Below are 13,550 nucleotides of genomic sequence, written 5' to 3'. Positions count from 1 at the left end.
AAACGAGGTAAAAGCGGAAGTTCGCGTGTTGCCGTCTTTCAGCCCCTCCCGCTCCTTGAGGTGCATAATAAAATGTAGCGACAGCGAGTAAGATTGGATATTACATGCCCGATGTACAGCTGAAAGCATTGCTGTCCTGGTTGGATTTGGCTCAATGGACGAGATTCGGTAAGCGTTCAGCTCAAAACCCACTTGTTGACGTTAGCAGGAAGCTAAAAACAGTGGGGTCCGGTTACAAATACCTCCCCTTTTGACGTAGTGCACTATGTAGGATGCAGATGTTGAGATCCGATACCACTTTTTTTAGACGACCGTTTGTGTTGAGATTTTTATGATCAAGCCATAACTTATTGTAATCACTTATCAGAAAATAGTAGAGCAGCTAGTGAACATATGTCATGATGAGTGTTGAACCATGTGGGATAATCAGGATGCAGAGTGTGAGGTTCTGAAAACTTTGCTGTTACTTTGATTTACTGCTGTTGAAAACATTTGATCTGATTATTAACATATATATGCTTGCATTGCGTTTTAACAAGCTGATTTAATATTATGATATATTTGCATCTCTATCCATCCTTATCTATTTCTTCATCTATCCATCTTTGCAGTCCATTGCTGCCTGGGCGCCATGAGAGCATGGAGGCTCTTTCTCCAAACCTGAGGCCAAGGCATGAGGAGCTTTTACCCACACCATGTGGACCAGTAAGTCATCTGACTCTGGAGCATAACTTCCATAAACTCGCTCTTTCACATCCCATTCAGTACTATCCCCTTTTGTTTTTTGTTGTCTAGGTGAAGCAGTGGTCGGAGATCCAGCTGTTGGTGAAGATCTACTTCTGCTTCACGATAATCTCCATGCTTGCCCTTTTCATCCTCACTGTAGTTAACCTCGCGACAGAAAAGTGGAAAAAGGGTGAAGATGATGACCTCTCCATTTCAATCATCCAGATTGTGGGAATCGGTAAGGCGTTACATACGCTCCATAATGTACTACAGAAATAAGAAATAATAAGAGCCAGCAACAAGCTTAAAGGAATGATGTCAGTGATCCCTGTCCGTCAGTGTTATTACTACTGAACAAAATTACGAAATAACCAAACATGTTAATTTTATCTATATATCTTTACTCGCAATAAGGGTGTAAGATGAGCTGTTGTAAGTAAGCAGTCGTTACATTTTAATAGACAAATTCAAACCTACGTAGTCTCAATGAAAGCATGTTTTGCAGTGCCCATGAAATTTATCATGGCTTATAGAATTTCTATTTCAGGTGTTCTGTGGTTTGTGTGCTCCAGTTACAGCATAGACGGATCTCAAATAAATTACTGACAACTTCTGAAATGTGATGCTTTAATGTTGTGTGTTGTTAGATACAATGCTCCTGTGGTGTTTTTCCAGGGTTCTGTGTGTACTATATCATACGAGGTGTGTGGCAGGAAAACAGGCAGGAGCTGATTGTTTTTGTGGTGTGCGTCCTCGTGGTCATGGCGCGTTCCATCATCAACTTCAGCGTACTCAAAGAGAAAGAAACGCTGATAATGGTACGTCTGCTGTCTTTTTGGCACCATCAAACCACGGCTGACCTCTTCCTTAGGTGTGGTTCCATGTCCTGTTAGAGCTTTGAGCTTGCAAATTCTACAGATTTTGCATATATGATGAACTTTGGCTGGGAGAATTGCTTTTACTAGAAGCTCAACTAAAGCATCTGGGGCTTTCCAAGTGTAGAGGTTGAAATAGGAACAGAGTGTAAACACAGAAACGCATGAGCTTGTGCAAAAAGGAAGTCAGTTCACTTAAGAGGAAACTAGATGAGACGGTTAAATATTACACACAGTGGGAAATAAAAAGCCATTCATCTTCTTGTAATTTAAATATTCAAGTATTTTAGGAATCTAAAGTTTGGTGTTGTGTTAAATTAGCATAAAGAAAACAAACCTGTCAAGCACAATTGACATTTTAGGAATCTAATCATGATTGGCAGCAAATGTCTGACTGATTTCCTCAGGTTATGCTGATTTGTTTTGCAGGTGCGCTTTGTGTGCTTTATATGCGTGGGTGTGGTGCACTTGATCTGTGCCTCGCTGCTCATCTGCAGGCCCAACATGATGGACTTCAGGGTAGGCGGAGCTTTGGAAAGCTTGCAGAAGCAGTACCGTCTGCTCAACCTCTGCTTCTCAATGGTGACTTTTGATCTTCAAGCGCAGGTGCGTTCTTCCTTTAGTTGTAGACAAAAAAAATCCTGTAATCACATGAACCACAAACGTCTATGTACAGACGAATGCTTGGACAAAACCAACATACATGCACTTATAAAGGACATGGCAGTTCCTGGATTTCTGCAGGAGCGTCTTTTTCTGTGACATAATGATTAGGACACGGGGTGACCGCTTCCAGTCAGCTTTCACATTTCAATTTATGACCCCCTGTGATCTGGTATGATCAGGAAGGATGCGCTTTGGTGGTTTCACATGTCTCAGAGGAAGCATGTGATTATCCTCACCCTTCCTTTTTTATAGTAGTTGTACGACAGGGGGGACAAGTGACTTGTAAGTGCAAATTTTACTAAGACTGAATTTGGGAGAAAATTACACTTTAATAAGACTTTAATAAGTCGCTTGCATATTTGAACACCCATAGTCACTTCAAAAGTTTTACAAATTTCAAATTTTTCTTCTATATTTCTATATTTTGTAATATTTTTATTATGCCCTTATTTGTACAGTATATATTTTTAGTTATTTTCTTTTGTATTTTGTATTTTTTTTAGTTATTTTCTTTCGTATTTCTTTTTATTCATATTTATTTTTTATGTATAAGCTTTTATTTTTTAAGGTCACTGGCGGTCGTATAAGCGTTTCACTGCATATCGTACTGTGTATGACTGTGTATCTGACCAATAAAATTTGAATTTAAATAATCAAGTGCATGGAATATGGGAAAGGACAGGGGACACTCTAATGTCTAATTCAAGCTAGAACGGAATAAACATTTTTTAAGTTGCAAAGTGAGACCTAGTGTAAAAGGATCAGCTCTTCTTCATGGAAGAAAAAATGAGCCTACATTGGCAGCCATATCATCTTAATATATGAGGAGCATTTAAGTAAAACCAGGACTTTAAATTGTGCAGAACTACAATAAATACAGATGACCTTTAACATGATATTTTTATGTATTTGATATTTCTATTCATTTCATCTTTAGAGATCCTACCTACACACCTTCTAGCCATACATGGAGGGTAGGGAGAAGTAAACAAAAAATTAAGAACAAAACACTCTTTTGAGTATAAAGATGGCACTGTTTGTTAGAGCAAGTAGCCCTTACAAAAAACAGAGCATTTTTGACTATGTTGTAAAAATATGGGGGCAGGATTGTGCACAATAGATTTATGCTTAGACATATGCTTTTTTCAGCATGAGTTAAACCATTCAAATGTTTTACTTCGGCTTGGAATCTCATTACTGTACTTTGCTTGAAGACTTCTGTCTATCAATTTTCACGAGAATCCTGGTGTCCTGGATGTGCCTTGAATGCCCCTCATTTATTTATGTATGCATGTACAGTATGTATATACACTCACCTAAAGGTTTATTAGGAACACCTGTTCAATTTCTCATTAATGCAATTATCTAATTAACCCATCACATGGCAGTTGCTTCAATGCATTTAGGGGTGTGGTCCTGGTCAAGACAATCTCCTGAACTCCAAACTGAAGGTCAGAATGGGAAAGAAAGGTGATTTAAGCAATTTTGAGCGTGGCATGGTTGTTGGTGCCAGACGGGCTGCTCTGAGTATTTCACAATCTGCTCAGTTACTGGGATTTTCACGCACAACCATTTCTAGGGTTTACAAAGAATGGTGTGAAAAGGGAAAAACATCCAGTATGCGGCAGTCCTGTGGGCGAAAATGCCTTGTTGATGCTAGAGGTCAGAGGAGAATGGGCCGACTGATTTAAGCTGATAGAAGAGCAACTTTGACCACTCGTTACAACCGAGGTATGCAGCAAAGCATTTTTGAGACGGATGGGCTACAACAGCAGAAGATCCCACCGGGTACCACTCATCTCCACTAAAAATAGGAAAAAGTGGGTCAGGGGTTAGCGTTAGTCTCATAAAAGGGTTTGGAACAGCTTCCATCTTCTTCTGCAGCGAGGTTTTAATGAAGAATATTTTTTCTACCTCGGTTTACGACAATTTTATTGTAAAATACTCTTAATCGAATGCCCCAGAGATTTATTTTACACTGTAATAAAGATCTATTTTGAGTTTCTGCTCATGCCATTGGTTCACATCATGCTGCCGCAGGTCTGTGTTAAGCAGCTGATGATGAAGGCTCTTTTCCCTCTTTAGCACAAGATGTTCACAAGGGAATGGCTACAGGAGAAAAGAGATCTATCCTTTGCAATGGCCCTGTCAATGCCCAGGTGTAAATTCTCTTAAACACCTGTGGAATGACTTTGTGCAAAAGATGTTTGTGCAACTGACAGTTTAATATAAGGGTGGAACAAAAATGCCAAATCAAGATGAATGCACAACGTGCTGTACTGTAAGTGCTGCATGAAAAGCACAGGGTGCAACTAGGTAATAAGTGAAACTAATCATGGAAAATGATCTTTGTTAATTTTTTTTCAACACATTTTAAAAGCCTGCAATGTTCTCAGTAGTGTGTAGACTTTCAAGTCTCTGTAGTTGTATCTGTGTAGTGCATTAGTTACAAGCCTGTGAGAAACTTAGCAGTTATTTTTAAGAAGTGACTGTTATTATGTGTTTTGCATTGTTGACTAGACGTGCTTGTGCATCTTGATCCTGACCTCTGGCAAGTCCGTGTCCTCCACTCATGCAACCATTCTGGCGATTGGAATCGCTTGGGCGATAATCACTGCTCTGACTGGAGCCATTTCTGTAAGTTACTGTAAATTTCACAATTGTAATTTGCTCTGGTGATTTGCTAACATGCCCTAAAAATGCATTTCCTCACTGAGATATGTTACAGTAGGGATTATACGAAATTGTGGTGGACTGCATGCCTCCCAGAGACGCAGGAAATCCCTGTGCAACTCTTTTGTGTCATTTACTGAATGCATTCACTTGTTCACAAGAGGCTTAGTTCTGGTCTGTGCTTCCGTGTATATATATATATATATATATATATATATATATATACACACACACACACTAGCATTATTATGTGTCGTTGATTTAAAGTGTTTTTAGAGATAGTTAAAGGGGTAAAAATAAGCTGATCAGCCTTAATGTAATGAGTGATATTATTATTATTTCAGGTTGAAGCTCACCTACATGTCTGCCTGTCTTTCTGTACGGTAGACCTTTCTGCCTAGTTTATTAATACAAACAAATAAAAATTTGTAAGGTTGAGTGTCTTACACTTTGTTAACACTAAGTTGTACTTCTTCCGTATTCTGACAAATACACTCCCTATTTAAAGTAAATTATTAAATCCAGCACATAACTGTTCATAACATCACTTGTTAACCCTAACATTTTAATTTTGGCACATAACACTGGGCTCGTTTCATCTCATATTGGCGATCTACATCATCTACATGCTTTTTATTAGCGCCACGGCTTCGGAACATATGAACCAAACTTCCTGCAAAACGATTAAGCATACATTGATCTGCCCATTCATCTTTAAAGGTTCAGTTTCACTGTGCAATTGCCTTTTTCAGGGTATTCCGTGCTGTCTCGTGCACCATGGTAAAGTTGATTCGAATTTTTAATGTCCAACTTTAAACCAACTATATTGTGGTGTTGTTGCACGTTCGTTCCTGTTTTATTGAACATTTGGGAGCCTAATAGGTGCATTATGGCCGCTTCTGTGTTTTCCCCATACTATATGTATTTACGGTATCTTTCATGATATCATCTATCATCACGCCCACCTAAAGAAAAAAATGCAAGTCTCCAGAGTTTGGGTTCGATTCCTGGCCAGGTTCGATTCCTGCCTCTGTGTGCATGGGGTTTGCATGTTCTCCCCTTGGTCTGCTTGGTGGGTTTCTTCCTACAGTTCAAAGACATGCAGATTAGCCTGATTGGCGTTTCCAAATTGCTTGTAGTGTGTGAATGAGCATGTGTGTGTGTGTGTACAGTATGTGTGTGGCATGTAATGGATTTGCACCCTGTCTAAGGTGTACCCTGCCTCATGCCTCAAGTCTCCTGGGATAGGCTCCAGGACCCACGACCCTGTATACAGGATAAAGGGGTATAGATGATGAGACAACGATATACAAGGAGCTATCGAAAACGTTTAAGATTCCCCACTGATCCGGTCGCTTACATTGTACGTCGTCCCTCAGACGTCTGGCAGTAGAATTTAATATTCATGATCTGGAGACTATACAGTAAATGTTGATGAATAAGGTGTATTCTCACTATCCGATTATTACTGCCATATTGCAATCAAGCTCAAATCAGTTTTTACTTTGCATCTGTTTTTCAGGTATTAAAAGAAAAGAAGATATTGGTCTGGGTTTTTGTCCTCATGAACTTACCTCAGCTTGCTTATTTCATTTACCTGCTATACACGGTGAGTCTGGAAACACACCATAATTCACAGTTTTGTTTACGTTGTTGGTGTAGAAGGGTGAGTCAAAAATGATCTGCACTCTGGTTATATTAAACCTTCTGTTGGCTGCAAGGCTACTCTCTCTACAGTCACTGCTTTACTTCTGATGAAGAAGCGAAGACAGTGGTGCATTCATGGCTCGCAGCTCAGTTTAAAATATTTTTAATGAGGGACTATGAAAGCTGGTTGAGAGATGGACAAGGTGTATTAAAAAGCAACAAGATTATGTTGTGTTTGTCTTACTTAAAATCCATTAAAATAAATTCTACAGCCAGAGTGCGAATTATTTTTGACTCACCCTTGTGCATGGTTCTGTTAAACATCTTGGTCGAAGTCTAGATGGGAGTGAATAGTCCACATCCTATTCTAGCGCTTTTTGTTTTTCCTCCTAGATAATTACTGACTGGGGCCAGAGTAAAACCTTTATCCTGGAAGCCGCCTCCATAACAGGCTGTGTGACCTCAGTCATCATCAAAGGTGTGCTGTTCTGGGGCTTGGTCCATCTGTACCGCAGCTTCGGCCAGGGTCTGCGCGAGAGAAGTAAGGGCTGCTGTGATTATTTTTTTTTTAAAACTTGTTGCTGAAAATATATTTTGATTGTAACGGGTACACCTGCACATTCAGGTTGGTTCAACCAATCATGTAGCAGCAGAGCAACAGAGAAAATCTTTAAAGATTTTTAATTTTTTTTTTGCCGTCCTGCTTTTATTAGTGTATGCTCACAATAAAATGATTTTCTAATCAACAAGGATGTAAAGAGTGCCTGAGTCACCATAGATTAAGACCCACAGACACCATAGTCCCCTGTGCAATTTGTTGAAACTAGTGCAATTTGTTTGTTTAAAAGTGCAATTATTGTTTTATCTTCACTTTTTTGCTGCTATAATGACCTTACTTGCGATGGGCACTTGTGGCTCAGTGGTAGGTGTTTCGCCTGCCATGCGAAATGCCCGGGTTCGATTCCCAGCCAGTGCCCAAACCCCAGTCACTGGATGCAGTGCCGGTCCCAAGCCCGGGGAAAATGGGAGGGTTGCACCAGGAGGGCATCCAGCGAAAACCTGTTCCATGCTTGTACGTGCGGACCAAGTGTCCGCTGTGGCGATCCCTTGCTGGGAGCAGCCGAAACACCACCACCAACATTCTTCCTAGCAAATTCTCAAGCCTTTTTCCCTGATTAGTCTTACTAATAAGTGGTTTTCTTTCGGCCACACAACTGTTTACTCCCAATCCTGTGTTGTTGCTGCACTGTGTATGGAAATGCTCTTACTTTGACTATTATTAATCATAACTCTGATTTCTACTGTCATTTTTACAATCCCAGTTCCAGTCATTTCTGCAATCTCCTTAGTTGTTTTCTTGGCTTGGCGCAGGCCAATAATTTGTCCCTTCAGAAACACAGTAACATCTTTTCCTCAACCGTGCATTTTTTAAGAAATGAGAAGCTCTTCACTGCGTCAGGTTTAAAGAATTGTTGCCAGCTGAAGCGTATAAATCCTTGCAGTTATTATCTAATTAAAGGTTCTCTAGAAAGGCACTATTTGTTGGCCATGTGCTATATAATTACTGATTCTTTATAATCAACTTAATGAGCTATCATAAAAATATCAGATTCACCTGACGAGTGAATCAGGCACTGCAGCATTGCTGGGATATCGAGCCACTCTTTTCTTCACCAACATTGCTAGTCAACAAATGGGTGCAAAGTAAGAATTTTTTTATACACCGTGTGTGTTCATCCTTTTCTCGCTCTTAATTAGTTTTGTCCATAGGAGTGTTGATGGTGAAATATTTATGCTTGGCTTATCTCAACCCGGCAAAGAGCTGATTAGACCTTTAGCAGAGTCTGAATCAGATCCAAATGGATACATTTGGTTTGGATTGTTTTTTTACCGTGAAACATGCGTATCCATGGACAGAGCTTTAATACTGCAGAAATGTGGTGTGTTCCAAATATTTGGACTAACAACCAAAAAGTAAATGAACACTTATTTAAGTGTTTTAAACTATGAAAGTGTATTCATTTGTTTAGTGACAGCCCTTTACTCTGCATACTTCCGTAATGTCTGTGATTTCTTGCCAAAGGGTTGTTAAGTAAAATAATTTTACGAGGACACACCATTAGGCAATCTTCATGTTTGTTTTCCATTTAATTTTGTACAGTGTGATACCAAAAAAAAAACAAAATTTATGCTAAGCAAACAGACTGGTTTAAAAGCAGGCTAGCCTGCCACCTAAGGATTAAAGGATTAAGTTAGTCAGAGTTTTGAGTCAGAATTAACCCTTGTTTAATTTCCAAAAACGCTTATTAGACCAAAACCACTGTTTTTTTTACTTTATATAAAGCAATATATTTCTTTATATATTACTGTGCATGTCTGATTTTGTTTCTCTGTTTCTCTTCAAAGTGTTTGCCCCAGATAAGCCGTAAGGATCGTAGTGAAGAGCACCAGCGTGAAAACGTGCACTGTGGCCAGTAAGCAGGAAGAACAATAATGCAACTTTATCACACAGCTGAATATGATCTTACAGCTAACCAAGTCTTCACTTGAATGCCGTTTCATCAACTGTACAGTAAGAGATGTCTGTGAATCAATTTCAGACAGAAAGTGAGGGCAATGAACCAACACTGCCATTTAGCTTATTTTTAAATCATTTTAAAGTTTTTAAAAATTCAGCGAGCTAATTTTAAACTCTGAAAAAAAATTCTTTTATGTTTAAATGATAAAATTATTGCACATGAAAATGCCAAGTTAATCGTGTAATCCATGTACTTTTATAAGTTACAACTTATACTTAATTGTCTTTTAAGCATTTTAGAAATTCACATTATCTAGTATAATCAGTATTTCTTGTAAACAGTAAAAGTTTCACTAAAAGTGTTAATACACTCAAATCACATGTCTACAGATATATATTTAGTGTCTGTTATATTAATTTTATAGCTTCAGTATAAATCCCCTAGCAAATAATAAGCATGTATCCTATTTGGGAATGGGAAATCTCTATCAAAACTCTTATGTCAGATGTTACTGTTTTCTTTTACAGCAGCAATCCAGCTGTGTTGTAGTAATAACAATGAGGTTGAGGTTTGTGGTTTGTTTTCACTTAATTAAAAAAGATTTTAGTAACAGAAGAAAGAGAATTGAATTGTTACTAGTTTGATATCTGTGACCCAGAAATGTGAATTCTATGCAGAGTAGTGTAATTAACTTTTAGAGCAAAGCTTGAAAAAAAAAAAAAAATCCTAATTTAATGCTTAATCAATTGCACAGTTTTTCCCCCCTTATAACATTAATGGAGTCTTTATATTTTTATAGTCATAATTGTTCCAATCTGTAAATTGTTGACTGACCTGCTACAGTATTTTTTACAAAATAAGTAAATATAGAAATAAAATAATAATTAATTCATGTTATTTGTACGTACAGTGGGGCCCAAAAGTCGGAGTTGGAAATTCTGGGATTCAATTTTTTATTTTATTGTGGAAATCCATTTCTGAACATTTGAAAAACAAAATCTGAACTATTCAATAAACATGACTCTGCACTATCTCAAAGTTTCACTTTAAATGTACAGTAAGCATGTTACTGATTTTAAACACGTCATTGTAAGAACCACATTTGTTAGAATGTCTGTGAGTCTTATGTTGGTTCTGAAATGACATGCTGATGGTTTTGATTTAAAATGGATTGTTAAGTATGTGCCAGCTCGAGTGCTTTCGAGCAGAAAAGGAGATTAACCAAATAATAAGAATTTACGTTTTTAAGTTGTTGCTCCTAGTGTCATTTTTAATGAAAACTTTTAAACAGAAGCCTTTGCACTAGTGCTCTAAACATTAAAATTTGGTCTTTTTTTCATTTTGTTTATGATATTTTAGTGCACATTTTACGGTCAATGTGAGTTTTTATTAGGAATTTATGTACCAACCTGTGAACTATTGTTTCGTCAGGGACTGAGCTCTGTGTTAAACGGGAGCAAAAGGTCATTGTTCTCTTTTGTGATATTTCCCATGTAGAGACACCAAAGTTCATAGACTTTTGAAAATAAATTCCTTTTTTATTGGAAACCAATGTTCATTTTTTGTATTTCCCAGCACTGTTTCTACCTTATATTCACCTTGTATTGTACAAAACAGAACTTTAACCTTTTAACTATTCTAAGTGTTTTGTTTTCTGTTTTTTGATATCAGTTTTTTTTACTTTTAGAAACATGTATTTATGATGCAAAAATGTAATAAATTCTTTTTAATAATTGTGTCTTACATGCTCAAATCAGTTTTGTGTATTATGTCGCAACAGGGGAGTACAAGAATTACTGTTGGTAAAAAAAGGGAAGTGAGAATGTTTTAAAACTTTTTCTTTTGGTTTGGAAACTCACAAACTGTGCAAGTTCGTAAATTGAATGATTACTTCTTTTTATGAAGAATAATACAGTCTTCAATTGCATGAAAGAAAACAATTTCAGTTTTTGAAATTTTTAAAATCAAACAATTTTAAAATTATTTCTTCAAATTAATGATTTAACTAAAAAAAAAAAATCAAAATAGTCTTTAACAACACTGTCATGATCTTTATTTACGTGGACAATATTTCTTCAATCTGATTAAAATGTTTACATGGACGCTGATCTGATAAGAATAGAACTTTTTCTGACATGCATAAAGTGGTTCTGTGTGCAGTAAAGCCGGAGATGTAACAAGAAAACAGTATTTCAGAGATTATCAGGGAGAAGTGATCAACAGCTTAAGCGAGTAGCGTGGATCTACTACAATGCGTTTTGACATGTACAGTAAATAATCTGTAATGGCTGACTCATTAAAATGTTTCAGAGCATGTTCTTCCAGTGCTTGGTAGTTTCCTCTGGGACTCCAGTTTCCTTCCACAGTCCAAAGACATGCAGACTAGACTAGACTAGGCTAATTGGTGTTCCCAAATTGCCTTTATTGTGTGAATGACTGAGTCAGTGTCTGGGTGTGTGGATTGGCACCCCGTCCAGGGTGTACCCTGTCTCGTGCCCTAGGTCTCCTGGGATAGGCTCCAGGCCCCCTTTGACCCTATATACAGGATAAAGCGGTATGCGCGGTGAGGGAGAATAACACAGTTATAAATGTAAAATTTATGGGCTAAGATTTTATGGAAGGAACAGTACAAAGAGTTCAAAGTTCCTTATATACAAGTGCATTTCGAGTTCCCAGCCTCAGAAATCACCAATTAACAGCACCACGGATTAAAGCCATTATTAAGGATTTACAGAGCATAAGTAGCAGACACATCTCAATATCAACTTTTCAAAGGATATTATTCCACGTTGGATGCCTTCAGGGTTGATTTACAATGTAGAAAGAAATATATATATATATTTATTTGATTTGAGTAAAAGGTCAACGGCAGTATAATGTACTGTGTGATGTGAAAAAAAGGTTCTTTTTATACAGAATCCCCTTCTTTCAAAAATTATCCAAGGCCACACAAGCTTCTTTTAAAGCAAATTATCGGTGTTAACATAATCAGTTTCTATGAACTATGCTTTTGGCAAACCAAGGTAAGGTGCAGTGTACTATATCTGTCTGCAGTGTAACCGTTGTTGTAGGAGATTGAGAGAATTAAAAGCATGTGGTAGATCATGTAAACTTCTAGACTTTAATGTTTATTACAGATCTTGATCATGGTGAAAGTGTGCCTTCGAAAGGTTTTTGGGATGCTTTGGGTATTTTTACTGAAACTTGGCAACTTCATGATGTACTGTACTTTTGGTTTGGCCTTTTGGGTTTGGTCTACATTCAGACATCAGTAAATGTGTGAAAACTAACCATGGTGGGCTGAGTAACCTTTATGTGATAGTAAAATCTCCAGTCTAGTAAAGCACTGAAATTCATTTTATTATACGAGTCAGCTCAGTGGAGACGGCTAAACCAAGGCAGGTGACTCTTCTGCCAGGAAATAGCACAGATTTACAACGTAACTGTCAATGTTCAAATATTCATGCGCCCAACTGTGTATACTGATAGTGAGCGCTCTGCTGGTGAACACTTAGGTGCTTTACTGTTCTTAATAGATGTTAATTTTCATTTCAATATTTCTGTCTAGTCTAATTGTGTGTTAGACAGATTAGAACACAGTTACACAGTATTTTGGATGCTCTCTGTTTCCTATTCGTCACAGAGTTTGTTCTTTGGGTTTATACGTATTGATGTTTCCTTCTTACTTAATTTTTAAACTAAAATCACCTAAAAGTTTCTTCGAATATTCAACTAATTGCGCGCGCATGACGACAGTTTGTTTTATGTTACAGCATTGATTCCGTTAGTATGCGCTCATGCGAGTGTCTTACGGGTGTTCCTTTCTAATTTTTTCGACAAAACAGTCTTTTCGTTAATGTGTGTGTGTGTTTGTGTGTTTGTAAGAAAGGAGAAAGGTTTACTGTGTAAAATGAGAAAGGGGAGGCTGATTCCTCCTCTTACTTCACACACATACACTAGTGATGGGAAGTTTGAAATATTTTAGTAACTCGGTTCTTTGAATCTCGTTCATCAAATCGAATGAATCTCTTTTTGCGTCATTTAGTTCATTTCGTTTTAATAAGAAATAAAATAAAATGTTAAATTTTCAACAAAAAGACCTCCAATACATCTACATACACAAATTTTGGCTATAGTTCCAGTAATAGAAATATTACAATGCAGCTAAGGACATATTATAATACACAGAATGAGTAGCTCATCTCTTATATCTTTCAGTCTGAGTCGTTCATTCTGTTGTCAGGTTAATTCAATTTTCAATTCAATTCAATTTTATTTATATAGCGCTTTTATCAATGGTCATTGTCTCAAAGCAGCTTCACAAAGATGAAAGAAATTCACAAAAAAATAAAAAATAAAAATAAATAAATAAATAAATAATAATAAATTGTGTATGTGTGAGAAAAGTGTCTCTAGATAATAACGAGATGAATGAATGAAATTT

The 13,550-nt window shown here is 37.2% G+C and overlaps 1 protein-coding gene across 2 annotated transcripts; it reads left to right on the top strand.

Annotated features, from left to right (window-relative positions):
- Nucleotides 1-20: 20 nt before the first annotated feature.
- Nucleotides 21-10,786, top strand: LOC128529976 (uncharacterized). 2 transcript variants are annotated; one of them, XM_053503631.1, is made up of 9 exons: nt 21-168; nt 612-705; nt 796-964; nt 1,402-1,544; nt 2,031-2,207; nt 4,788-4,904; nt 6,463-6,549; nt 6,981-7,128; nt 8,994-10,786. In XM_053503631.1, the coding sequence occupies exons 1-9, from the start codon at nt 155-157 to the stop codon at nt 9,014-9,016; spliced, it is 972 nt and encodes a 323-aa protein (XP_053359606.1). In that variant the 5' UTR covers nt 21-154; the 3' UTR covers nt 9,017-10,786. The 2 variants fall into 2 exon arrangements, with proteins under 2 accessions (XP_053359606.1, XP_053359605.1); XM_053503630.1 differs by lacking the exon at nt 21-168 and adding an exon at nt 292-445.
- Nucleotides 10,787-13,550: the final 2,764 nt, after the last annotated feature.

This window comes from Clarias gariepinus, chromosome 9, assembly GCF_024256425.1.
Source record: "Clarias gariepinus isolate MV-2021 ecotype Netherlands chromosome 9, CGAR_prim_01v2, whole genome shotgun sequence".
Taxonomy (NCBI): Eukaryota; Metazoa; Chordata; class Actinopteri; order Siluriformes; family Clariidae; genus Clarias; species Clarias gariepinus.
Note: the sequence above shows the minus strand (reverse complement) of the source record. Positions and strands in the feature narration are given on the sequence as shown.